This window comes from Pelophylax lessonae (genome assembly GCF_965119305.1).
Source record: "Pelophylax lessonae genome assembly, chromosome: 9".
Classification (NCBI taxonomy): Eukaryota; Metazoa; Chordata; class Amphibia; order Anura; family Ranidae; genus Pelophylax; species Pelophylax lessonae.
In genome coordinates, this window is record NC_138776.1 from 209824007 (window position 1) to 209850965 (window position 26959).

The 26959-nt window shown below is 39.8% G+C and overlaps 1 protein-coding gene across 2 annotated transcripts in view; it reads left to right on the forward strand.

The window, feature by feature from the left end:
- The window catches only part of NRG3 (neuregulin 3), a 1290624-nt gene that overhangs the window by 876972 nt on the left and 386693 nt on the right, over positions 1-26959 (forward strand). For both annotated transcript variants that reach the window (XM_082267408.1, XM_082267407.1), the window contains exon 3: positions 23728-23801. In XM_082267408.1, the coding sequence (XP_082123534.1) occupies positions 23728-23801 (74 nt within the window). The remainder of the gene's footprint in view (positions 1-23727; positions 23802-26959) is intronic.

A 26959-nucleotide genomic window follows, 5' to 3' on the forward strand; every position in this document is an offset into this window, starting at 1 on the left:
TGTTGATGCCTTTTCACTATCCAATCTCAAGCTGGGGGATCCCTAACCAAGCTTTAACTACAGTAAAGAAAGTGAGTTCAGATCCTGTTAATGTAGTCTGACAGGGATGTCCATATTAGTAAGTTGTCTGAACTAAATTAAAAATCTTGTGGCAGGAAAGATATATATTTATTCTTTATATTTTATTATTTTTAAAATTATTCTATTTTAATATTTCAGCTGCATCCCATACTAGCTCATTATGAAATACTTACCTTAGAACGAAGCCCCGACACGGTCGCCCCGGACACCGCTGAGGCAGCTGACATCTTCCCTCAGCATCTCTTCCATTTTGCCGGCTCCAGTGCTGTGAGTGGCTGGAGCCACGATGACGTCACTGCCGCACATGTGCAAAGAGCCGGCAAAGAGCTCCAATGGTCCGCCGGACCTTCAGAGCGCATGCGCCACTGGTGTCAGCGGCTGCAAGCAGGGCGAATATCTCCTAAACTGTGCAGGTTTAGGAGATATTAATTCTACCTACAGGTAAACCTTATTATAGGCTTACCTGAAGGTAAAAGTTAAAAAGCAGAGTATACTACTGCTTTAACTTTCATTGTATACCTACAATATATTTACATTTTATTATTTACAATTCATTTTTTATGTGATTACAAGCAGAGGTTAGAGGGTAAGTTCACCTTTTTAATGGAAAAATGAGAAAGTGAACTGACCGCAAATATCCTGGCCAACCCTCCAGACCCTGCAGCACATAGTTGCTACAATGCCCCATGTTGCTGGTGCAGTGATCTGTACATCATACATCACAATACAAAATCCTGGAGTGAGTATCTATCTCCGCTGCACAGTAAGAAGGACATATAAGGCTTTGCTGAGCAATGAGAAACTCATCTTAGGTAAGGTATCCCAGAACAAAGAAGCTCTTCTGATGATCAGCACAGTCACATGGTCAATCTGACTGATAAGTGCTTGCCATTTTGAACATTATGATGGATACTTATTCTGGGGCTGTGTATTGCAGTAGAAGGACTGCTACACTGGCAGTACCGGGCATCATTTCCACTGGATCTGGAGGGGTGGCCAGGATATTTGGGCTTAGTTCACGCTTTTATTTTTCACGAAAAGGTGAATTTATACTTTATGGCGTCAATACAATGTATGGTTATTAGTCAATGGAGAATCTCTACTGCTGGCTAGTGTATTCAGGCAGCTGGAGCACCTGCTTGCTGCCCGATTACAAGGGCGCTGCAGAACGGTGACTGCATTTGATAGAATACAGTAACTGTGCAGTCACTGTTAAGCTGATAATTTTTCACCTGGTTCAGTTGTTTTCAAATCCACTTTTGTTGGATTTTGTGGTGTTTAAATGGCCAAAATTCAAGTAATCTAAGGGACCTTCAGAACAACTAATATATATATATATATATATATATATATATATATATATATATATATATATATTATTTTTTTTATTGGATTTTTTTATTTTGTTTTTTTACTTTAGGTTCTAACACATAATTATGCTCATTGATAGCACAAAGTAAAGCTTATTGATAGCATCTTCCACAAATACTTCAAGCAATCAGATTGATATTGCCTGTGGATTAGTGGTCATTAACTTACCAAGGGTATGAGATTTAGGAAATTAATTGTTGGGTCACTGAAGCAGGTTTCTAGAATAGTTTTTTTATCTTATATTATACATGGTGCTTTATGTAGCTAAAGACATTGAGAGATCGGAATTATATACAACAACGGATGGAATGGATCCCGTGTAGGAAAAAAAAGAATACTTAGTTATGTATCAAACACAAGAAGATAATGTATGTGATCCAAACAACAAATGCAAAACAGAAGTCTCTTCTGTTGCTCCTAAAGTACACATTAAGGGGCAATACTCTGAATGATAAGAAATCCTTTTTAATAACCTTTTCAACCCATGGAGGCAGAATCTGGATCCCCGTACTGTTCGCTGTGTATCTGACCTTAAAAAAAAAAAAATAGTGTAATTGTGATAGATTGTGCTTACTACTAATGATAGAATGAAAAGCATTGCCAGAGGTGTCATTGGGGAGAGGTTTAACAGGATGATATATATCATTGGTGAGCACAACTCGTCCTTGTTCTCATGTCAGAATCAAAATTCAAGAATCACTACCAAGATCCAGAAGTGGTATTGTGCACTGTGCATGCAGACACAATAATAGATAAAGAGAATTATAACCAGCATTGCAGCCAGCAAAGACCTTTAAACTTTAACTAAGGGGGTTCTGATTTTAATAAGCTGGGAATGTGTTAAAATAATTATAACACACCATTGAAAACAAATTATTTGCATTATTCTAATTAACATCCGAACCACAAACCCATAAGTTATGTATGCACATAGCCTTACATTTTTTAGGGCGACCACATACCTCAGTTAATAAGTAAGGAGTCTGATGCAAAGTAATTATTGTTCCAATAGCTGTAAATATCACTGGATTTTCATTTTCTACTGGAAACCCGGGAAATAATTTGGGGGGGGGGGGTGCAGGGGCTTGGGAGAGTGTGAAAGATCCTGTTAACCACTTAAGCCCCGGAGGATTTGGCTGCTCAAAGACCAGGGCCTATTTTGCGATAGCGCACTGCGTGATTTTAATGGACAATTGCGCGGTCGTGCAACGCTGTACCCAAATGAAATTGATGTCCTTTTTTTCCCACAAACAGAGCTTTCTTTTGGTGGTATTTGATCACCTGTGCAATTTTTACTTTTTGCACTATAAAACAAAAAAAGAGCGACAATTTTGAAAAAATAACAATATTTTCCACATTTTTTATATGAAATTCCCCCCCAAAAAAATGTAAAAATCTAAATTTTTTAACATTTTTGGCGCAAAAGTTATTGCGTTTACTAACTACAGGAAAGATTTATGTCATTTTTATTGTTTTTTTTAACTAGTAATGGCGGCGATCTGCAATTTTTTTGCGGGACTGCGACTTTGCAGCGGACAGATCGGACCCTTGACTGACATTTTTGACACTTTTGGGGGGACCAGTGACATTACTACAGTAATCAGTGCTATACATATGCACTGTTACTTGAAAAATGACACTGCCATGAAAGGGGTTAACTTTATTAGAGAGCAAGGGGTTAAGTGTGTCCCTAGGGTCATGCTTCTAACTGTAAAGGGGTGTGGCTTTTGATGTAACAACAGAGACATACGATCCTACATAGCAGGATCGTATGATCTCTGCTGTTACATCAGGGAGAATGACAGGCGGCTTTGTTTACATCAGCCGCCTGCCTTTCTCCCTCTCCAGCGGGAGATCGCGAGTGGCCGGCGGACATCGGAGCCACTGGTCACTCGCGTGGGGATGCCCGTGAACGAGTGGGGTGGGAGCTCGCCCCCTATTGGCTCGCAGGCGAGTGACGTACCCATACGTCACTTTGCCTGCACGGGGCTGACGGCCGCAGTATATGTACTTGCGGCGGTCGGCAAGTGGTTAAGGTCCTGGCAGACTACCTACTATGAAAATCGAGTGACTCCCATGTTTCCCAGGTGATTTTATAGGTCTGCATTATGAGTGCTCCCTAGGGGACCCTATGGCGAGTAGGGATTCTAACTGTCGGGTAGGGTAGGTGAATGCATACAATCAATTAAAAACCTACTGTATATTGGGCTTTTTGCTCCAATGAGAAGCTGTTGAAAAGAAGCTCCTCTCGTAGAAATTCTCAGAGATAGTTTTTTTTTTTTTTGTATAAGTTCACAATATGAGAAGTTTGGATCATACTATATACTAGTAATCTTATGTCTCTTACCAGCTCAGATGGTTTATGATTAATTAGGTTTGGTCAGCATATTATCTGTATTTGTGGAGCTGTGGAACCCATTTAACTCATATTTTGATACAAAGCAATATTAACCCCCTTAAGGACCATTATACTGTGACAGGCAGCCCCTCCTGCGCAAACCGACATAGTTATATGTCGGTCGCGCGCCTGCAGCTGGGGGCGAGCGTGCGCCACCAGCCGCGCACTCCTGCCTCCACTCGGCAGCGGGGACTCGAATTCACGTGGCAGGCGGCTCTGATTGCCACCTAACGCCCGCTATTATTCCCCACTGAGAGAGAAGGACTATTGTAAACACAGCTGAGCGTTCTTCTCTCTGGAATGATCACAGAGTGCCTGTGATCCTTCTATGCAGGATTACAGGCCTCTGTGATCATTTCACAAGCCACGCCCCCCCCCCCCCCACAGTTAGAATCACTCCCCTGGGCTCACATTTAACCCCTTGATCACCCACAGTATTAACCCCTTCCCTGCCAGTGTCATTATTACAGGAACAGTGCATATTTTTAGCACTGATTACTGTAAGGTCACTGGTCCCCCCAAAAGTGTCAAAAATGTCAGTCAGAGGTCCGATCTGTTGGATGCAATGTTGCAGTCCCGCTAAAAATCGCAGATCGCCGCCATTACTAGTAAAAATAAAAATGACATAAATCTTTCCCGTAGTTTGTAGACGCGATAACTTTTGCACAAACCAATCAAAATGCGCTTATTGCGATTTTTTTTACCAAAAATATGTAGCAGAAAACAAATTGGTCTAAAATTTTAAACAATTTTGATTTTTACTTTTTTTGGGGGGGGAATGTTATATAGCAGAAAGTGAAAATATATATATATATTTTTTTCAGAATTGTCGCTCTTTTTTTGTTTATAGTGCAAAAAAAAATAAAAATCACACAGATGATCAAATACCACCAAAAGAAAGCTCTATTTGTGGGGAAAAAAGGACATCAATTTTATTTGGGTAAAAAGTCGCACAACAGCACAATTGTCCGTTAAAGTAACGTAGGGCCGAATCACAAAAAAATGGCCTGGTCATTAAGGGGGCAAATCCTTCAGAAGTGGTTAAATGAATACATAGTATGATTTTTTACAGGAATAGTGGTAAATCTTATCCTGACTGTTGCTTCTTTCATTTTTTCCACACCAAAGCTAGTAAAGCCACAGCTGCAGTGTCAGATACCCAGACAACTTCAAATGCTCAATGCCCTAGCCTCTGCATCTCTGATATTCTAAATTTTTCTGTCTTCAGAAGCCAGGAAAATATACTCTTAACAACAGGGGTTGAGTGTCTCATGAAAGACAAAGATCTTGTACATGGGACTCCCGTTGATTTGGAGAATTAGACAGAAGAGAACAAAAATATCATGTTCATATTCATAAAAAAAAAAACTGTCATGTTAGTAATCAGTGTCTCGGTGGACTTTGTATTCAAAAGCAACAGCTTTATCACTACAATGGTTTGGAAATTGTGAAGTTTGTACAACTTAGAGGATATACCAGAATCTACGAATGGTACTTGAGTTAAGCTTGCCATACATAAGTGGAATTTTACTTGAAATCATTTCTTTTTAGAATGCTCAAATTACTTTTTTGTAGTGAATGTGGTTTTTATTCAAGAAAGTCCATTCAGTCATAAATTTAATGTTAAAAGTAAATTAAATGGGGACTTATTTTTAAATTGCATTTATCAAGTCAACAAATGTACTGAGAATTTTCACATGTATTACAGTGCCAATGTTCATACGAAGGTTCATTCAAAAATCTAGTAATATATGACCAACTTTAGTACTAAAAAGGGCACCTGTATTGTTATAAATAAAATAAAATTAGTATGTGACCCAGATTTTGTAGAGCATTCCTAACATTTTTATCTCCATCTTGAATCCTCATTACCTGCAGAAAGTTTGGGGCAAATGGGCATACTTGTTGAATTTGCATTTTAATTTGAAATCTTGGCATCTCCTGTGACTGGTGATATTTATCAAATGTCCTCTCTTCTAGGCCACTTCACCAATTTGTCTTTTCATAATTATGCAGTGCAATAGTTTACTCCTGTAAGATGCCATATATACTTGGCAAGTCAGCCCTATAATAAGTGCATGTGGGTTCAGTATATGTTCTTGTAGGCAATGTATGGGTTGTTTCTCTTTAAGCTGAGACAGATGACATCCAGTCTGAAAAAACAACTAGGAACCACTCATCTTCTGTCATTAAAGAGGTTGTAAACCCCCCAAAAATTGTTTTTTTCTTTTTGCAACCTGCAAGTGAAACACATAATGAGTTAGTATGCATCGCATTCTAGCTCATTATGAAATACTTACCTTAGAACGAGCCCCCGCCGTGCCGTCCGCTTACCTGTATGACGGGCGACATGTCCAGTCCCCCGTCTTTCAGGATCGCGGCTTCTGGCCATCTGATTGGCCGGAGCCGCGGTGACGTCACTCCCGTGCACGCGCGCGGGAGCCGACGGTCACGGCACGGAGCTCTGAAGGAACGGCACGAGCGGCCGTTCCTTCAGAGCACATGCGCCAGTGAAGTCACTGGCTGCATGTAAGGTAAATATCTCCTAAACGGTACATGTTTAGGAGATATTTACAGTACCTATAGGTAAGCCTTATCATAGGCTTACCTATAGGTACAACTTGCAGAGGAGGGTTTACTTCCTCTTTAACTCAATATGCATAAACTTCTGTAGTTGAATGCAGTAGTAGCTGATCTAGTTTAGATAGTGAGATCATTACCTGTCCTCCAAGCTCTTGGTTTTGTTGAAGAAGTAATTTAAAGTTGGTTAGACAGACAGCAAAGTACAATTGCACACCATAAGGAGGAACCTCCCAAAAGTTTCTTGTATCTGTTTACTAAGGCTTTTTTTCTCAGAGAATATATGCAGGAACTCCCCACTTCTGAGTCACCCTTTGACTATGCCCATTACCCACCTCTGAACACCGTTCCTTTTAGAGAACACAGAACCAAGTATCATTTTGTGCTACTAAGTAATTTGCATTTAACTTGATAGACTCCACCCCAGCAACAATAGACCCACCCAGCAACAATAGACCCCATCTGCATGCAACATTATACCTCCCCCCAGAAACAATGGACCCCCTGGGACCAAATACCACCTAGCAACAATAGACTCCCAGCAGCCACCATCAATAGAGCTCTCCCTCAGCAACTGACACCCCAGCAGCAACGTTAGACCTACCCAGCAGTAGAAGACCCCAAAGTAAAAACAGATTTACACCAACCAAAATAGATCCCCAGCAGCCAGCATTAATAGACCCTCCAGGTATCCCCAGCACTCATTGCCAATAAATACATTCAGTGCTTGAGGTGCCGGAACTAGGTTCCCCCGTGTTCCCGCTGAAAAAAAGTCCTTTTGTTTACCATAGATAAACAAGGTTCTGTACTGTCACCAAAAATATTCACCTATTACATGTCCAAGTAGTGTTAAGTATTACTTTAAAGGATTGCTGTAAGAATAGAATAAATACTTCCTTGATTGTTACTGTTTCAATGTGGGAACTATAAGAATACATAAACCACAGATCAGGCTTGATCTCCAATGTTTGTGAGAATACATGTGTGAAAGATTATCTACAGCTTCTTTATAGAATCAGAGCATCCACATCATGTTAAAAAGTGTCATTATAATATTAATTATTAGAGTAATATTCCTGCATAGCTATAGGCAGAAAGGTAAAACTGGCCAGACACTTTTAGATTTCTAGGTTTTTATGCTGAATGAAAGAAATCTGACAAATTCTTTAATTTGTGTTAAAGAGTGCAGATGAATTCATCTCCCCTGCTGGATATTTTATTCTGAAAGCAAGGACCAGCAGCTGTCAGAATACCCAAAGAGTGGCTGCATCTGATTGGATCCAGTCACTGTTTGGGCAATGATCCCCCCCCCCCCCAGCTCCTTCAAAATAAGTTGATTGGACACTAGACCTTTGTTGAACCAGAATGACAAGGGACCCTGCGGCTTGAATTTTGTTTGATTCAGCAACAGTCAGATGAAATTTGAGACATGTATAGCAACCCTAGGGCCACTATGTCTGACACCCATATCTATAAAGGACAGTCATAAAAAGTATCTAGTAGTATCTAATGGTAGTAAAGCAATGGATTATTTCTATAGGCAGAAAGATGACTGTTCTCTGGGTTCACTGATATCTCCCATCATACCCAGAACGTGGAAAAAGAAAGCCCTGGACACATTATATGGGACAGCACCAAGTACCTGAATCAGATACGTGGATTCCATAAAAAATCAAAACGTACTGGTTACAAACCTTGACCAAACAAGTTATCGTCCAATGACATAGAGTAGTGAGAGCTTTTATATTATAGTGTGTAGAATATGCATATGGATGAGTATCTGCTGTTTGATTCTAATAACTCACTGAAATATTACTAGGAATTGTTAAAACTCTGTATCTTCAGATGGTAAAAACCAACAATAAAGCTAAGGACAAGGAATACAGACCTTGGAAGAGCTTTAAATTCTTGTGGCTCTCAAAAGTTTTAAAAACAGAAACAAGAATCTGCAAGAACACCAAACCAACAAAGGAGAGAAGCGAAATAGCCGGATATGCATTATCATTCTATATGTAGAAGGAATATCAGTAAACTGTAGAAGTATTTTCAGCAGATGTCACACCCCTCTGTTTTTTCCAAACCTAGCAATACACTGAAAAAACAATTCCAGTCTAAGTGACTTTTTAATTTTTACAATGATTTGATAAGGGTTGTTTCTTTGGCCATTGAATAGATTTTCCTTCACCTTTACTGAGATAAGAATAGGGCAAAATCTCAGCAATAGGTCAACGACTAAAAAATAAACATTTAAAAAACATAAAGGGCGATACCTGTGTCCATTATTTTTCCCATCTCCTTGCTGTCCCCTCCTGGGAGGTCACCTCACTTTTGTGTGGTCACCAGGACAGGAAGTGATGTAAAATCCCTCATTAAACCTGTCAGAGGTTCTTATCTATCCTCACTTGAACCAAAACCAAGAGAATACATTATGACTGGATTTGGATTTTGAACAGAAGCCTGGACATGTGAAAGAATAAAAAGCCAAGCATAAGCAGAGCAATGTGTTAATGAAGCATGTACCAAGGTACACATTTAAGACAAGAAAACACATGGTTTAAAAGCAATGTTAAATGGTCAGAGTGTGTATTAAAAAAAATCTTAAAATAGATTTTCTGTATTTCAATAATCACCTAAAAAACTTTTCTGACTTGCCACAAAATTATTGCAACAGCATCATTTAAAAAAAAATCTCTAACTTTTTTAATTAAAAAAAGTTGAAATGATATTATTAGTATTCTGTAGTCAAGAGGATGTATCTTAACAGTCTCCTCTCACTTAAGGCCTACTTCACGAATAAGGAGAAGAAATAGTAATTTTACTATTAATTACTCCCAATTAAAACAATTGAGACCTCAACTAGGTGTACATGTGAACAGAAAAGTGAGTATAAACCGGCGAATATGCATTAGTGAATTCCAAATTGGCATAGTCGTGGTCAATGATTTTCCTATATGAAACTGCACTGCAGTATTTAGCTATGATAATGTGTATACATGTATGTCAATAAATATGGTGTGTGCTCTACCTCGTGTGTGGCTATTTATTTATATTACAAATATTGTGCATATTTATTTTCTTCTTTTTCTGTTCTGAATGATTATTACAGAGTAATGTCTGCTATTTCATGAGGTTACATGTATTTATCATTTACAGTTACATATCTGTTATATGTTCATTTTTCTTTTTCATGTTACATTTACTTTTTAGGAGACTATAGAGTTTTAATTATCTACAGTATGTTAATTTTTTAATCATATTAAACTGCTATGCATCCATGCTTCTCCCACGATGACGCCTCATCTGTCCATTTTGGGACATCCTCTGTTCCCTCAGGCGCAGCAACACTTGCCCTTTAACGAATGGTCCGCTATGGGTATTACCCATTTTGCTCAACTTTTTTAACCCGACACCGGCAAACCTCTGAGTATATCAGACGTATTGACTCGCTTTCGCTTCCCTAAAGGTCACACCTTAGGCATCCTTCAAGCTACCAGCTTTGTGGCTAAAACCTGCCCCATGAGACAGCTCGGTTTTAAGAAAACTCTGATTGACTCGCTCCTTGAGCTTGACCTTCACAAAATCTCGGACATTTACCATAGATTACTGGCCCTTCCAACAATTTGAAAATCATCGTTCTCCTACACTCCATGGGACAAGGACTTTCCAAATCCACATGCACGTGACTTGATACTTTCCAGATACCTGACCACCTACAAACTCATTACGAATGAATTCTGGAGGGAACAATAATACAAAATCCTACACCACAGCTATGTCCCATACCCACGCACTGCCTCTCCGGATTCACCCAATTCCTGCCAGCTATGCGGCTCACCCAAACCATCGCTTGCTCATAGACTATGGCACTGCCCCCATATCCAATCCTTTTGGATTAAGGTGGAATACAATTTTGCCTCTCTCACTGGTCTGGCCCCCCACCTTATCCCTTATCTCCTACTATTCAGAAACTTTGATGTGGTCTTGCTAAAAATATCCAAAACACAAAAACACATTCTTACAACCAACAAAGCTTGGATTGCATCGTGCTATATGATTGCCAGAAGAGCCATATTAGCCAAATGGATACAGCCTTCCCCTCCAAGACTCCGGGATGTGAGATTGGGCCTGCAGCAACTCCATGACAGAGAAGCCCTGGATGTCAACACTTCCAACCTCCGAGATTCTACCAAGTTCGACCGCAAGTGGTCCTCTTTTCAAGGTTTCACCCCACACTCCTAGCCCCACCCCCTAGGAGGCATGAATACTACTGACCTGCCACTCGCCAACACAGCCACTGAGCTATCTCTCGATCTGAATACAACACGATGAACTGCTGCTGTTCTGTGGATCTCTTCCTCATCTCGGCACATGGCAGCGGGTAGGCTAGTTCACCCAGTATGACATCAAATTCCTAGTGTGCACTGAGTGGACCCTTCACTCCACCTCCCTTTTCTCGATATAGCATCACTTGTATACTCTCCCTTCGACACCTGGACTTCAACAAGTCCTCCCCAGCGAGGTCACCATTGCGGACTACATACTCTACGCTCAATAACATCTTATGCTTGTAGAGGGTCATACAGTAAATTTTGCTTCTTTTACCCCCCCCCCCCCAGACAATGCTAGACACTCTCTCCTTTGAGAACTCTGTTATTAGTATTATGATGGTGTCTAGACGCTTAGCTCATATCAGTATTGATATGTTAATTATTGTTCAATTGTTGTAAAAACAAGAAAAATCAATAAAATAATGTTAAAAAAAAACTACTATGTCTAATTGTGCTCAACACATTGGCTTAGTGGTCTGCACTCATGAAAAAAAGCACTTAGGTCATGAGTTTAAATCCCAACCATGTTAACACCCTGCATGTTCATTAGTGTTTGATTATTTTATTTCCACACAATATTTTTGGTAAATACCATACCATTGCATGCAATTGAGCATGCAAATTATGGAAACAGCCATGCTGATGTGGCAGTAACAATTAGATGTTCGCCTATTTTTAGCATACTCTTCTGTTTAAAAGTTAAGCAGGGGATACCATGCTTGGGATTTGAATCCATGGTTTGCGTCTATCTAGATAGGAGTGCTACCCACTAAGCCATTGAGATGAACACAATTATGCTTTGAATATACAGTAGTACCATAAATAACGAATGAACATAGATCAAGAGAATCTATATTCCCCTCAAGTACAAATGCAAGATCATTGCTAAATTGTCAAAAATTAGTAGATGTGACTTGTTTTGCTTCTTTTGCTGATACTTATATTATTATCATTGATGTAAGAGTTATATATGTCAAATGTCTAATTCATATTTTATGAAAATGTTTAGTTCTATTTATATATGTTAATTCTGTAATCATGGTACTTCTTTATATTCCAGGTGTAATTGTACACAGCACAGTAGCTTAATCTTTCACACTCGCAGAACATGAGTTCAAAGCCCACCCATGCTACCGCCTCCCTAGAATTGCAATGGCAAATGCATAAGTACCATCAGTCAGAGAAAAATTGTATCACACTGATGACTTTTGCCTACACAATATTCGCCATTGAAACTTTAGGGAGGTGGTAGGTTGTATAGGTGGGATTTGAACCCATGACCTGACTTTTGCTAGATCAGAGCACTAACTACTAAGCTACTGTGTTGATCAGATTCATACCTAGAATATATAGTAGGACCATGATAAAAGCATAAACATATATAACTAGAAATGAACATTCTAATAAAATTCTATTTAGACATTAACAATTATTTATCATATAATCGAGACCTATAAGCCTGGTTTGGATTGGGGGGACCCCCCACACAGATTTTTTTTTTTCTGATCCAATTGGTGTTGTTACACCCACTTGTGGCAGGCAGCACAACTCCCCTCCACAAATCTACATAGAGTTACCTGGACACAATTAAGAGCTACCCCTAACTTTCTAAATGTTACTGAAGTGGATGTGTATTTTGCAAATGTTGTTGCAAAGCAAACAAGGAATAGAAGTAGTCAGCAACTAGTTAATTTTAGGTGGCCATACACTATACAATCTCATTGTACACTCTGTACAGTCTCCTTTAGATTTACCAAAACTATATAATGGGAAGACACACCAGCTACCTGATCACTCTGTATCACTCTGATTGTATAGTGTATGTTGAGCCTATGTTGAGCTTAACAGAACCCAGGACACACTTCTGCTGTTTTTAATTCTACAGCTCTATCCATATAAGCTGTTATCTGATCTCTCATTTCCTGCACTCTCCAAATGCACAGACCTATGCAAGATGGAAAATAAAAACGTCTGTATTTAGTGAGACCAGTGATCAATGATTAATTGTATTAAAAAACTGTGCACCTAGCTGGGGGTGGTTGGGATCTCCTGGCAGGGGGGAACACAGCCACAGGTGTGTGCTAATGACTGGTTGGAAGTCATGAATGCTCACAAACACATCATCTATGAGAGTGATGGGAGGGAAGGATAGAACCAGACAACTCCTCATATGTTTCTATTAGACAACACTGAAAGTCAGACATGTCATTTAAGACTGTAGTCCAGAGAAGAGAGTAAATGTGCCCTATGAAGGCAAGCCAAACCAATGAGATGCACACTTGTTCAGATTATTTTAGGATTAGCCTTTCAAGCTGTACCACATCCAAATGAAAGGGTCTTTGTCCAAGGACTTTGGGCTTCTGTTGATGGTCAAATCCATTTTGCTTTCCGGTTCATTTGGCACACTAATTTAACATCAGTTTAAATAGATTCTATGATCATTCCGCATTCACTGACAAGTGAATTTGACCTGCAGCTGGCCTCCTTCTTATCTGTGTTTGACCTCCTTATGTTTGTGATTCTCCATGGTTCTACTGATAATTGGTTGGGTGGCTGAATTCCTCTATAGCTGCAGCAGACTTTCTTCCAAACCATCATTACAGTCAATAACATCTTTTGAAAAAGATAGACTGGCATCCTCTAGTTTAATTGATACTGCATCTCTTGTGATTGCGTCTTAACTAGTGTTGAGCGAACACGGACTGTATTATTCGGGTCCGTACCGGATAATTGGATTTTTGCTACCCGGACACGGACCCGAAAACTTTACTGTATGTTCGGGTTTAAAATCCGTGTTCGGTAATTTTATTTCCTGTATGTAATGGCGCGGTTTTAATGGTGGGCTTTCAACAGCCAATCAACAAACATTTAACAGGTGTGCCATAGAAGCCATCACAGCCATGCCTACTAATGGCATGGCTGTGATTGGCCAGCTGAAGCATGTGACCCAGGTCTTTATAAGCTTGAGAGACACAGCGCGCTGTGCGTCAGTCTGCTGTAGTGTAGGGAGAGAGCACACATAACGGTGCTGGCTGCTGCTGATTAGGGACAGACAGGGAAAAAAAAACATTGTGCCCGAAAAGAATGCAGGGACAGGAGTATAGGCAGGGAAAGATATTTGAGCATTTTAGGGACAGGCTGGAGAGAGTAGGCAGGGAGAGATTAGGAGACACAGGACAGAACAATCGCCCGTTAGCGATCTACATTGATTTTGCTGTGTGGGGGGTGGTGCAGTGAATGATCTTTTTGCCCTCACTTGAGCCCGCTGAGGAGGAGGAGGAGGAAGGAGAAAAAAATATATTTTTATCAGTCTGTTGTGTGCAGCGTTCAGCTATATTTTACTACAGAGTGCAGTTCTAATCTGCTATTTAAAAATTACAAATTTAAAGATGAATTTTTTTTAAGAGCACTCGCCATGCTCTTAACTACATTTTGCTGCCATTTGCAGCACTCTAGCCCTTTCCATTGGCTTTTTAGAGCCATTTTAGTGCCTGAAAGTTCGGGTCCCCATTGACTTCAATGGGGTTCGGTGTCCGGGTAAAGTTAGGAAAAAGTCCGGGTCACGGACCCAGACTTTTTTTTTTCAAGTTTGGTCGAACCCGCTGAACACGGACATCCAGGTGTCCGCTCAACTCTAGTCTTAACACATTTCTGAATAATGTTGGTATTGTCATGCTAAACTTAGGTCCAAAATCTTTCTATATATCATAATGTAACACATTTGCACTTCCTGGAGTATGCAAGAAGTGCCTGAGCATTACACTTCCAATGAAGTGATTCTTGCAAACAGAAATCCTGAGCCAACAAATCCCCCCTTCATCAAAACTGGTATCTATGGGGCAGTTTACAAAGATGGCACCATCAGATACTAAGGGTGGTATGTGCCAAGTGTACTTATCTGTCTGAGTTATTTCGTGCCTAGGTCATTTTCCACTAATAGTCTGACTGAACTTTATTAGTTTGTTTACTTAACATCTAGATGGAAGCGGAACATGCCATGTCACAATTAACTAATAACATTAGCACAGCAAACAGCCAAAGTAACGATTTGCTGCTCTTCTGCTGCCGGCAGTCCAGCAAATAACCATGTAAAATGCTGGCAGGGGAGATGTTCACACATACAATGCAGAGAACAAATAGCAAATTTGTGCAAATAATTCCCTACGTCTCTGCATTTTTTCCCATTTGTAAGTAACCAGTTTAGTGTGTTTAAACTATTGTGCCTACCTGGGAAAATGAATGGTTATGTTTTCCCTGAAATAACTGTCATTATTAATTGTTTAATCCATGCTGCATGATGAGAATAATTACTTTATAGGGTTTAATAACAGACAGTGTTATTTGAACTGCTCAACAAATTAGACACCACAAATAGTAATGGGTACTCCCTAGCAGAGGCAATTTTATTTTCTTTATTCAATCAAAGCTGTCAAGGCAAAGCAAACAACGCATTTACACTCAAACACAACATTTTTTCTTGCTATAGGCTGGTAAAATGAGGTGTTTGTAAGAATTTATTTTAAAAAGCTGTGTAAAAGTAGGCCTGCTAATGCCAATATGCACTGATTGAAATAAACCCAAAATATTTATGGTGGTGTACAGCATAGTCACTGGGTTATAACGCGTTGCCTAAATTCGGGGTAATAAAATGTAATCTGCTGCTGTCTTACTACAATGCACTGGAATCTCCAGACTTTACCTAGTATGGATGGCATCAACCACAAAGCAAATGATATTTCCTTTGAGTATAATTTGTTATACATGTTCTACTGTAATCCTAATTTAAACTGAATCAAGTCAAAAGTTAATGCTTATAATTGAAGTGAAATGAATGCAAATAACAGATACTTCTTTGAAGCAAATATTGGTGGGCTGGCCACAGGGAGCATCTTCAAAGTTCACGGTGAAAGAACCTCAAGTAAATTACCATTTTTCAGTAGTTGCTTCATTTACAACACATTGGAGTTTATTTACTAAAACTGGAGAGTGCAGCTGTGCATGGCAGCCAATCACCATGTTCAATTAACCACTTAAGCCCCGGAAGATGAAGATTTTACCCCCTTCCTGACCAGGGCCTATTTTGCAATTCGGCACTGCATTGCTTTAACGGACAATTGCGCGGTCGTGCAACGCTGTACCTAAACAAATTTCACGTCCTTTTTTTCCCACAAACAGAGCTTTCTTTTGGTGGTATTTGATCACCTGTGTGATTTTTTGATCATGCGCTATAAACAAAAAAGAGCTTAAATTTAGCAAAAATAACAATATTTTTCACAATTTTTTATATGAAATTCCCCCCCCTTCCCCCCCCCCCCCCCCCCCAAAAAAGGAAAAATTTAAATTTTTTTAACATTTTAGGCCAATTTGTTTTCTGATATATATGTTTGGTAAAAAAAATCGCAAAAAGCGTATTTTAATTGGTTTGCGCAAAAGTTATTGCGTTTATTAACTAAGGGAAAGATTTTTCTCATTTTTTGTTGTTTTTTTCTAACGAGTAATGGCGGTGATCTGCGATTTTTTTTGCGGGACTGCGACATTGCGGCGGACAGATCGGACCCTTGACTGACATTTTTGACACATTTGGGGTTACCAGTGATATTACTACAGTAATCAGTGCTATACATTTGCACTGTACTGTAAAAATGACACTGGGAGGGAAGGGGTTAACTTTCTTGGAGAGGGAGGGGTTAAGTGTGTCCCTAGGGGTGTGTTTCTAACTGCGATTGGCTGTGGCTACTGGTGTAAGAACAGTGATCAACGGTCCTACATAGTAGAACCGTATGATCTCCATTCTTACACAGGGGAGAATGACAGGCGGATGTGTTTACTTTAGCCGCCTGCCTTTCTCCCGCTCTAACGGATGATCGCAAGTGCCCGGGGGACATCGGGTCCACCGGGCACAGGCGCGGGGGGGGGTCCGTGAGCGAGCGGGAGCGCGCCTCCAGCGGAGCACTCTCGCTCCCTAGAGCCTCACAGGCTAGCGACATAGACCTACGTCGCTTTGCCTGTGAGGGGCTGACTGCTCACGTAAATAGTCGTGCGGCGGTCGGCAAGTTGGTTAATCCTTGACAAAAAAAAAAAAATCTGGAAGTTGATTTGCTTCTATGCAGAGCTACTACACCAGATTTTGCATTCTCCAGTTTTAGTAAATCTCCTCCATTGTATTTATTGTTCTTGAAATGAAATGATTGCTAATGAGAGGTTAAAACCAAACCATTTAGGGAGATGGATCTGGTCATCAAGCAGGATATAACTAGAATTCCATTCTTGACAACAACCAGGATTACTGGGTGAAATGCTGCAGCCCCTGTGATTTAAGTGGACTAATGAAGAAATGGTATACCTCATTTTTTTGCTCTATATTGTACTTATTAGAGCAATGATGTCACACAGGCTAGTGCCTAAAAAGGAAGTATACTGCTATGTCATAGGAGCTAATATTCTTGCCTCATTACCTCCTGCAGTACTAGAAGAAGACTGACAACTATGCTTGAGCAATGACAAAAAACATTTACTGTAAAATATATAGTTAACTTTTATTAGCACAAGACTTTGCAATTTGTCAAAACTCCTGTCATTGTTACTATTTCTGAACAACTTGACCTATGTATGTATTGTGATATTTTGGGGTTTAGTTCAAGTGTCATGCCTTTAACATTAAGTCCAGTCAAGTGGGGAAATACAATTCAGGGCTTGTTGGCCCACTTTTATTTAGGAAGAAAGTAAAAGTTCAAAAACAAATCACGGGGTTACACTCACAAGGGTTTTAAGCATTACTACAATATACCAAAAAAGTGTTCGGCCTCCTGACAGTCCTGTAGCCTGTCTCCACACAGACTGGCCAAGCAGACTTGCTAAGCTTTCTGATTAATGAAAATGCCTACCTAATAATGCACCATCTCTATCACAGCTCCTTGATGCACTGGCTCACACCCTGACCTCTGGGCAGGAGACCTCCAGTCTCACGGATGAAGCCCTTAATCACAGACAACCCATTCATTAAAATGTCTGTGCGCACCTGCCCACTCAGGCTGGTTCATACCTTCAAGGATTTTATGAAGCCTCAGGACTAGAGGATCCAACCCAGTAGTTACTGTTGTGGAAATTAATAGGGTTTGGAGCATAGAAACCCGCTTCAGTGCGCTCAAGATTATTACGCACCAAGCTCCATTAATAGCTTGTACTGAAAAGTACAAATGCACCGCTCTTTTGTATAACGGTTTACCAAGCGCTCGGCGACAAAGAAAGGAACAGACGCGCTGGGTCATTTTGATGCCATCTGCCAGGTCTCTCTCCGGATATGTATGTGTGTGCATGTGTGTAAGAGCAAGTGTTTGTGTGTGAGAGTTTATGTGACTCTTCATGGATGAAATGGCTGTGTGAGCTTGTGTCTGTGTGTGTCTGTGTGTGTGTGTGTGGGCTTCCTGTGTCTTCTGTCCTCTGTGTGTGTCTCAGGGCAGGCTTGTTTTATTTACAGCAAGTGAACAAAAAGGGAGTTACAGGGAGTGGCTTCAAGACCACCAATCACAGACATGTATACATTCAAAAAGCACAATAGAAGCTGTGGAGTACATGCCCATAGATGGACACGAGCGAACAAAAGGCTCAACTACCACAAGGAGCACATGGCTTTTCATTGTTCATTCATGTCAATCTATAAACATGAGTCCATTACTTGTTGGTGGGTCTTCATAAAAAATTATTCATATATAAACCATTTTTGATAGTGACCATTCTATTTGTTCCAGTTGATGAGGCTTTATCTGCATAAGATAATAGCAGCAGCCCCCCCAGTCACACCGATCGGATGTGACTATAAGGAGCCATCTATTTATCTTGGTAAAATAAGAATTTCCATATCACAGACATATCTCAGCAGCACAGGGCCCTGAACTGCAGACATAGATCTGTACGATGGACTGTCTTTGCTACAAGTATTTTGCCATCTCATCCGATGGAAGATTTTCACCAACAAGTCTTTCCTGCAATGACAGTTAAAGCGACAATCACTGTAAATGGTGATTATTGGTAAAACTGACACTGGGAGACATTATGACTATTTAACTAAAGAAATGTCTATCAAAATTTCCACAACATTACCAATCCTGGCAAAAACTGTAAAACCAATTTTCTCCACTCAGAGTAGCCATCCTGGAGTCCCTCACCCTGCATCAGTCAGATCCCTGTGTTACATTTAATGCTTCTAACACAACAACAGGGCACAGCACTGTCACAGTACATAGAATAATTAAGGCATGTAAAATAAATAAAGGTATTAAAAAGATAATTCTATCATTACAAAGACTAAGTGCATCTTTCTTGATAGTGGTTAATTAACTAGTAAATCCAAACTGTCTTCCAGAATACACATACGGATTGCTGAATTATTATACATTCTATCATGCTTTAGGCCGTATATGGATGGGTTTTATTCTGCCTTTGAAGTGTGCTATAATAGTGAATCTGCAGATACTGTTACATTTCCTCTGTACAGTGTTGTTCCGAATAAGATCCTTTCATGATGGTACATGTTGCTGCCAAACACATGCATTTGAGCAGCACTGCACTGGAATGAAAAATACCTGCAATGCAAAATAAAGCTGTTTACTCAAGTCCTTAGGTCCATGTCAGAATAGTTATCCTGTCACTAGTGTCAACTTACCAGTGACAGGATTGCAAGGAGATTAAATAAAACCACTCAACTGCTTTTATTGCATTGCTACCCTGTTGAGCTGACCAGAAAAGCTGTTCTGTTATTTCACCCTCATTGAATAAGGGATTGGGCAGCACTTTGGCTGTAGGGATAAGTAAGTATTCTTTTTTTTTTTATTCCAAAAGTCTTTATTGTAGAAAAGTAAAGAACATGAGAGTGTACATAAACAAGTGAACAAACCGATCAACATTCTCGGTGTTCATGATAACATCAACATGTGAATGAAAATGAATCAAGGAGCATGGGCTTATATCTACAATTAATTACATTAACATTCCATAGTAGTATAGTGGTAGACTTAATTTGCGGAAATTGATACGCATAGTTTATGATGAAGATATGTATTAGCGATGATGTTAGTAAAGGAATAAAGATGTATTCCTGTTCACACCAGAATCGGATAATGTGGGGGAGTATGGGGGGGCGGATATGGGGAAAGTTGGTAACCAGCACCAGCCCTTCCCGGAGTGAGAGGGAGGGGGGGATGGGAAAAAGGGGGGATGGGAAAAAGGGGGGAAGGAGATGTGGGGTGGGGGGGGGTTTGTGTGTGTGGTATGTGAGATGTGATTCAAGATCTGTTTGTATGGGTTCAGATAGAATACGGGATCTGACAGAGTAAGAAGGATTAGTGTCAGGTATATTCTGCGTTTTGTAAGGGTGGGAGTCAGATTATCTCATAATTTGTGCGTAGGCATTCAATTTTTTATAGAGGGACCAAGGGTTCCAAATGGAGGCAAACTTAGTAGGAGTGTCATGTGATATAGCAATGAGTAAGTATTCTATATTGTGATTCTTTTACTGGCAAACTACCACAGGACTGCTAGCCTGGCAAAGCCCTGAGGCTCATCACAATACGTTATCGTCTATTATGAACATTATATTTATCCACGTGTATGGTATTTTCAGCTATCGTTGGTTGTCATTGCTAAATAACAGTCATTTTGTCAAATTACATGTTATAGTTTACTTTTAATAGTCTTTGTTGCACCCTGTCATAAATTTGTATTTGTGAAAAAAAGGTTTTATACAAATGCTTAAAATAGTTGTGAACAGTTGTGAATAGTTGTGAACATACAATGTTAGAGACACTTTATAATACAATAACTAGGCCGGCAGCATGATTGCTTTTCTTAGTCTCATAAATTACCTGTCTTAACTTAACTTACATGGTAAAAAGTTTACGTGGCTGAACAAAACTACTCATTAGAGGCATTCTGTGTGTCTGCACAGTGCCCTGTTCCTCTGAATGGAGATGAAAGGTATGAAAGCTGACCACACTAACACAGATTAGCTTCTGTGTTTTGTGTGGTCAGTTTAGAATAAGGAAGAAAGGTGACTGGCCACATCACCAAATACTTCAGATGGGAGAAATACATGAAAATGATAGAGACTGTGATTTATAAAAATAAACATAAGTGAACAAACACATGGAAAAATATTTAGGGTAACATACTCTTTAACAACATATATAAAACAGTTTAAACTTTCCTAAAATAATAATTAAAAAGACTATCCAAGCAAATAACCAAGCCATTCTCTTCACTTCAGCTCTGATATTTTAAAAATATCTAGAAACCATTTGGGGGAGAAAAAAGCGTGCACCTTGTACCTTCAGAAGCTACGGAAAGTCCTGGGTCTCCCAAACTTTATCACTTAATACAACACGGCTGTTCTAACCCAATTGACTATATATCATGCAGTGTGAGAAATCCCTTTGTGGGTCACCTTGGAATTTATGGACTGTGATTCATTTTTCATGGCCAATCTTTTATGGCTACATCCTACGAATCATACCAACCTTACTAACCCTATAACCAGATTTTTTTAGCCACCTGGGACAAATTTAGGACAACATATGGTCTCCTATCCTCTCATATACCACTTCTATCTTTCCTCCAGGACGCTTTCTTCTATCCAGCGTAGAGCTCCCCTGATTCTTTCAGACCCCAGGTAGCTGATAATCTAATAGGCCTTTTATAAGTTTTCTACCCCTACTTCATTTACAGCCTTTCCTGAGCCTTGTGAGAATCACGGTCTTCTGACCTCTTCTGAACTATTCAAATACCTCCAAATGAAACATTTTCATGCCAAATACATGGCTCACAATTCCCAACTTACCCATCTGTCAGGCTTTGAAAGTATATGCAAATTGGTTCCTCATGAGCAAGGGCTAATTGAAACCCTTTACACTCAGATACTTACTAAATCTGATTCCACCCCCCCCCCTTCTATGTCACCAATTGGGAGTCTGACCTTACTCTTTCATCGGAGGCTGTTATATGGAACATAATCTGGTGAGCTATGAAATTTTCTTCACCAAATACTGCGGCCCTGGAACCTAACTGGAAAGTACTTACCCGCTGGTACTTGGTCCCTGCCAGGATTGCAAAATATGTTCCTGGGTACTCACCAACATGCTTTCATGGCTGTGGTGCTCTTGGTACTCATTTGCACATTTTGTGGGTTAGCCCACTGGCTCAGGAATTCTGGAAAATTCATATTTCACGTAATTTCCATAATCTTCGAAATTGCTTTAACTCCTGATTCCTCTGTAGCTCTACTAAATTTGAAACTTGCTCATACTGTATATCTTACTAATAATTGAAGTTACTATTGCAAACCACCACAGCCGCAAAACAAACCATTGCGAAGGCTTGGAAGTCCACAGCTCTAATCTTGGCTTAAACCAAACACAGAATAAGTCAGGTAGTGATCCACGCCAAAATGGAAGCAATCCACTGAAATAAAATTGCTGGATAGCACACTACCTGCCTTCGGATTTCGATGACTCTTAATTGTTGACTTGGTGATTGGTTACTTTCCCCTGTCATCATTTTCAGTGTGCCTTGGGAGCCACGATGCTCCCCAGGGGACTCTTCTCTTCTTTTCCTACTCCTTCTTTCCCTTTCCTATCCCTATGCTTCAGTCCTTCATTCCTCTATCTCCTTCCTTGTCTTAATTCCCCACCCGTACCCTTTTTTTAAGTTATGAGCCTGTTCGATCGCGTCTGACTCCCTTTTAGCCAGACATTGCATAATGTTTGCCTCAACCACTACTTTAGAATCTAGTGATATCTAGATACTTTCTATGCTGTGTTCTTAAATTACTAGAGGTGTTAATGCTTTTTTTTCTCTTGCTCTAAAGCCCCCATACCCTGTTTGCATCATAACTGTGTTGCTGATTTTTTTTGCTACTTATTTACTTTTATCATTGAACCCCTGCTACTGCTGAGGCCCTAACAAAGACAAACAGAGGCGCCTCTAAGTGTAGACTTTATGCAACAGGTTTAATGAATAAAATTATGCACTCACGTTAGTAAGCATATATTCATGCCCATAAAACAAGTATATATGCCGTGAATAAGGAGCGCGGCTGCCCTCCCCCAGGCAGCAAGCACGCTCGGAAACGTGTCGCATGCAGATGACATCATCCAGGTTCGACTATCCACCAAGCCTCGCTGTCAAGCAAATACACCGAGCCTACTTCCTGGTTCTAACCTTGCTGTACAAGCTGGCCACAGCGAAAGGATTTCCGGCTTCAGCAGGACGGATGTCCATGACCGGATGATGTACACTTCTCCACAATGGAACCTTGTTTTATGGGCATGAATATATGCTTACTAACAAGAGTGCATAATTTTATTCATTAAACCTGTTGCATAAAGTCTACACTTAGAGGCGCCTCTGTATGTCTTTGTTTAGCCCTGTGGAACCCCTGGCTTTTGGTTTCTGGATGGCTGCCCTACATGGTGGACTTTTTCTCCCCCTGTGCCATTAATGACTTTTAACTCTATGAACTTTTGGTTCGATATGTGATCAAGCGCCTGTTAACATTTTGTATTACTGCTGAGGCCCTAGTTACCTTTAATTATTTGGTATTCTTTGCCCATCAGACTTGTAACCATGCCTCTGCTGTCTGTTGACTGCTTACTTTATTTACCCTTGACTCAGATACTGTATCTAAACATGAAAACCATGGAAATTTTTGTTTAATGAAATCTTTAGGGTGAATGAATGTAAATGAACACAAGAGAGTATTAGTAAAATGGTCTTTGAAAAAAGAATGCTTTTCCTTTCATTGCTGTATAGATAGATCATATTAATATGATATTTTAATTTAATACGCAAGATAGATCATTTTAATATGTGTATATTCTAAAGTAAGAACACAACAAAAATTGCTTACTCAAAGTTTATGTTAGACTGCATACAGAGGGAAATTGACCTGTAATAATAAATATATGTATTTTTTTGCAGATGCAAGGAGGGCTACCAAGGTGTGCGTTGTGACCAGTTCCTGCCGAAAACGGATTCAGTGCTATCAGACCCAAGTAGGTGCAACATTTTGATAAAGTTCTTTACATATAATGAAGATATAAACAAATGCCATCAATCTTGTAAAGTAAAGTAAAAGAACAAACCTTCTTTTTATTATTAATATTTTGGAAAGAGCAGGGAATGGTTAAAACCTCTGTTCATGTTTTTGTTTTGTTTTTTTTGCCATCTTTTGAAGAAATGTAACTTCAACTCCTGTCTGACTGACACACCAGAAAGAGGAAACCTCTTCAGAAGGAGTAGAGAGGGAGGAAGTCTCCCAAGGGAGTTAAATCTCTTCTTTTATAGTCCTTACAAGAACAAATGTCTTCAATGGAAGTCTTCTCAATTAATGTTCTGGTGACAACTCAAAAGCTTGGATTTTCTTTGACTTTCAAGCTCTGACACCAAGAAAATAAACCAGAGGGTATATCTCCCTAGCAGATACACAGACAGTAATAAAAAACCTGCATAAGGTCTAACTTCTCACCACACTATAAAAACAAATTGGCTATAGATACAATTGCAGATTATTGGTACTGTACTTAGTCCCCGTTCACACTAAGGCGACCTGTGAGGCGACCTGGTCGCCTCACAGGTCGCCGTAGGTCGCCTTCCATAGGGAAGCTGCGGACCCATTCTAATAGGAGCGACACAAGTCGCTCCGACTTAGAAAAAGGGTCCGGAGCTTCTTTGGGGCGACCCAGAGGCGACCGCCATAGACTTCAACGTTATGAAGTCCGTGGCGGCCACTCCGAGGTCGCGGCGCGCTGCTCGCACCGTGACCTCGGAGGTTGCCCCCCCCAAGTCGGATCACGGCAATGTGAACGGGGCCTCAATATAATGTTATCTTTTTTTTTTGTTTAATTTCTCTTTATTAAAAATGTTTTCAAGAAACAAAGACAAAACAAAAACAACACAATCTGACACCACGAATTCCAACAAACAATGGAATGATATAGTAGCATCACAAAGCATGGAAGACATTGTATAAAAATTCAAACGCCAACCATAAGTAGCATATAACAAGAGTAATATACTTAGCAGAGAACAGTCAATGTCGGAGAAAACAAAGAGGGAGTGGAGAAGTAAAAGAAAGGAAGCAGACGGGAGAGAAGGGAAAAGTAGAAGATGTTAGCTTTATTTCTATGACCAATGAATTATTTAAAATGTCCTTTATGGAAAAAATAAAAAATAAAATAAAATTTCTTTGTGGAAAACATGTTGCCATAAAAGAGGTACAGGAGTAAAAAAAAAAATGTGATGTAATTTTAGCTTAGTGTCCAATAATGATGTACCGACTCTGCTTTGAGAAGAAAACAGGAAGTTAAAATGTATCTTCATATATCAAGGTTCACATGATTCTTGATTATGTATCAGTGCTTTCATTTTCAGCAGGCAATGTATTTAGTGATCATCAGGGGAGGTATACCAATCTGTTCAGATAAGGCAGCTTTTTTTATTTGAGGTGAACACATGCTGGTTACATGACCCCCAGCGTCTGTTCACCTCAAATAAAGAAACACGTTTGAACAGATTGATATGTCTCTGCTGATTCATACAGAAATATCCACATGTTCTCACTTCTACTATGTCACCAGAATATGCTGTGTCCTTTAGAGAATCAGAGGACTATACCTGTTTCATCCTAGTCTCAAATAAATAAATAGAAGTTTGGCTGCTGCACCCATGCCTCTGGTCTTTCATGCAATAAAAAGAAACCTGTCTCTTAGTTGTTTAACTGTGATCAGAACAGATAATTATATCAGGATGATCACAAATCACATATTTTTGGTTTTGATCTATTAGATCTGAAACATGAATTTATAACTAAGCACTGCAAACTAAGCACTCCATTTAATTTATATCTGGCCAGGGCCTATTATTGGTAAATTTAGCTGAATACATAGATCAAATTTAGGAAAAAAATATAGATATCAACATTTTATGAAACATTCGGCAGGATGCATAGTGTAAGCTACGTTAGGACCTGCACAGTGCAATTTTTCTACAATGGTTACATACATACGCACATAGACAGTGGAACTTCTTCAGAAGACAACTATCCCACTGATGTTTATTGAAGTATTTCATGTACAAACTGATCAATCTGTCCCAAAATCCATTAACTAGTTCCACTCCATCTGGACCCTATTTGTAGCTCTGGATGGAATGAAACGCATAAGTGCGTATGGGACAGGTGGATGGGCTTGAATACTTGAATAAATATAATGTTTTTTTTTTTAGCGGATGCCAAGCCCCAAAGGTCATTGGTTTGAATCCCAACTATGTCACTACCTGCCTGGAGTTTGCATGTTCTCTATGTACAAAAGTGAAAATATATCAGCGCATACACCTCCACTAAAGACAAAAGCAGCTGACACTCAAAGTTAATCTAAATAACCAAAAAAGCAATGATAGGAAATTAGTGCAGCGCTAAAACTAAAATGAATCAATTGAATAGGAAATATAGTCCATGCAAAGGAGGAAGGGCCCCGTGTGGATAAAGATGCACTCAGAGCCAATGCTGTGGTCTTGAAACTACAAATCCACCACCAGATAGAATGGCCTTTCACCTCAAAGCACTAACCACAAAGGGTCAAAAACACCAGGACAGATTCCACTTGCAACTGAACACTGACATAGTTACATAGTTACATAGTTAGTGAGGTTGAAAAAAGACATCAGTCCATCCAGTTCAACCTATGATGTGTGTGTGTGTTTGCTTTTAACCGTACATTGTATACCCCTGTATGTTGTGGTCTCTAAGGTGCCCATCTAATAGTTTTTTGAAACTATCAATGCTCCCTGCTGATACGACTGCTTGTGGAAGAGAATTCCACATCCTTACCACTCTTACAGTGAAGAACCCCTTACGCACTTTAAGGTTAAACCGCCTTTCCTCAAGTTTTAGTGAGTGGCCACGTGTCTTATTGTATCTCCTTTCTCTGAATAGTTTGTTCCTTATGCTCGGGTCACCAGTACAGTATTTGTACATTGATATCATATCCCCCCTCAATCGTCTCTTCTCCAGAGAGAATAGGTTCAGTGCTTGTAGTCTTTCCTCATAGCTGATGTCCTCCATTCCCCTAATTATTTTTGTTGCCCTTCTCTGGACTTTCTCCAGTTCCAGCACATCCTTCCTGAGGACCGGTGCCCAGAACTGGACAGCATA